This window comes from Galeopterus variegatus, unplaced genomic scaffold (assembly GCF_000696425.1).
Source record: "Galeopterus variegatus unplaced genomic scaffold, G_variegatus-3.0.2 Scaffold279, whole genome shotgun sequence".
Classification (NCBI taxonomy): Eukaryota; Metazoa; Chordata; class Mammalia; order Dermoptera; family Cynocephalidae; genus Galeopterus; species Galeopterus variegatus.
The window spans coordinates 374,762-375,759 of NW_007726390.1; the positions used below are offsets into that span (position 1 = coordinate 374,762).

Genomic DNA, 998 nt, shown 5'->3' on the forward strand with positions numbered 1-998 from the left:
CTCACTGGCTGAGCGCGGTGCGGCCAGTCTCAAAAAGGACAAAAACAAACAAACAAACAAACAAAAAAATATTCACATACAAATTAAATGACATGTACAAGGACAACCATTATATGCTACATATAAAAGTAAAAGCTGGAAACAATCTAAATGTCAAACTAAAGGAGACTGAGTAAATTTTAGTTAATGAATTACTATGCAAGTTAAAAAAATAAATAAATAAACCAGCTTTGTAAGCAGCCATATATAGCAATATTCAAAAAGTGTGAAGTAAAAAAAAGCCAGTGTAAAAAGCAAAAGTTTATCTTTAGGAGTATGCTTGTATATGTAACATATAACTCTTGAGGGATACTCAAAGAAAAGGTAACAGTAGATGCCTCTAGGGAGGGGAATTGAGTATCTAGGGGATAGGAATAGGGAAACCTACTTTTTGGTATACATTCTTTTGAATCTTTAGAATTCTGCATTATAAGTATGAATTATTTAAACAGTTTAAATAAAACTTATTTTCAAAATTATGTACTGTGTAACTCATCTTTACAAAGTAGATATGCACAGAAGAAAGTCTGATTGTATAAAATAAACTTGAAATAAAAACTACATTACACATGTGCTACCCTTAACATTTTTTATATGTCATAGTAATAATTCTTACCTAAATAATTGTTGAAAGTTCGGCTTAATAAAGTTTGCTTCAATATTTTGTCGTATGCATATTATATGAGTTATTCCATGTTTCTGTAGTATAGGTAGCTGTAAAAAAAAGGGGGTGGGAGTAGGGAAGAGAAATAGTTTAAAATACAAAACATCATCTTACAGAGATGCTTGAAAATACACAGTTCTCACCCACACCTAAGTCTTAAGTACAGGGGATTAAAGCTAATTTTATAATATATCTGAAATAATCAGCAACATATTCAATGATTTAAGATTAATACACTAAATGTCCTCAAAAGGCTAACTGGGATATTTAATATCTATAAATTTTTTTTTTTTTT

The 998-nt window shown here is 29.4% G+C and overlaps 1 protein-coding gene across 1 annotated transcript in view; it reads right to left on the reverse strand.

Moving 5' to 3' along the window:
* Nucleotides 1-998, reverse strand: part of STYX (serine/threonine/tyrosine interacting protein) — a 44,343-nt gene that overhangs the window by 21,651 nt on the left and 21,694 nt on the right. Inside the window, exon 4 of the mRNA XM_008566941.1 lies at nt 656-753. Coding sequence (XP_008565163.1) covers nt 656-753 — 98 coding nt within the window. The remainder of the gene's footprint in view (nt 1-655; nt 754-998) is intronic.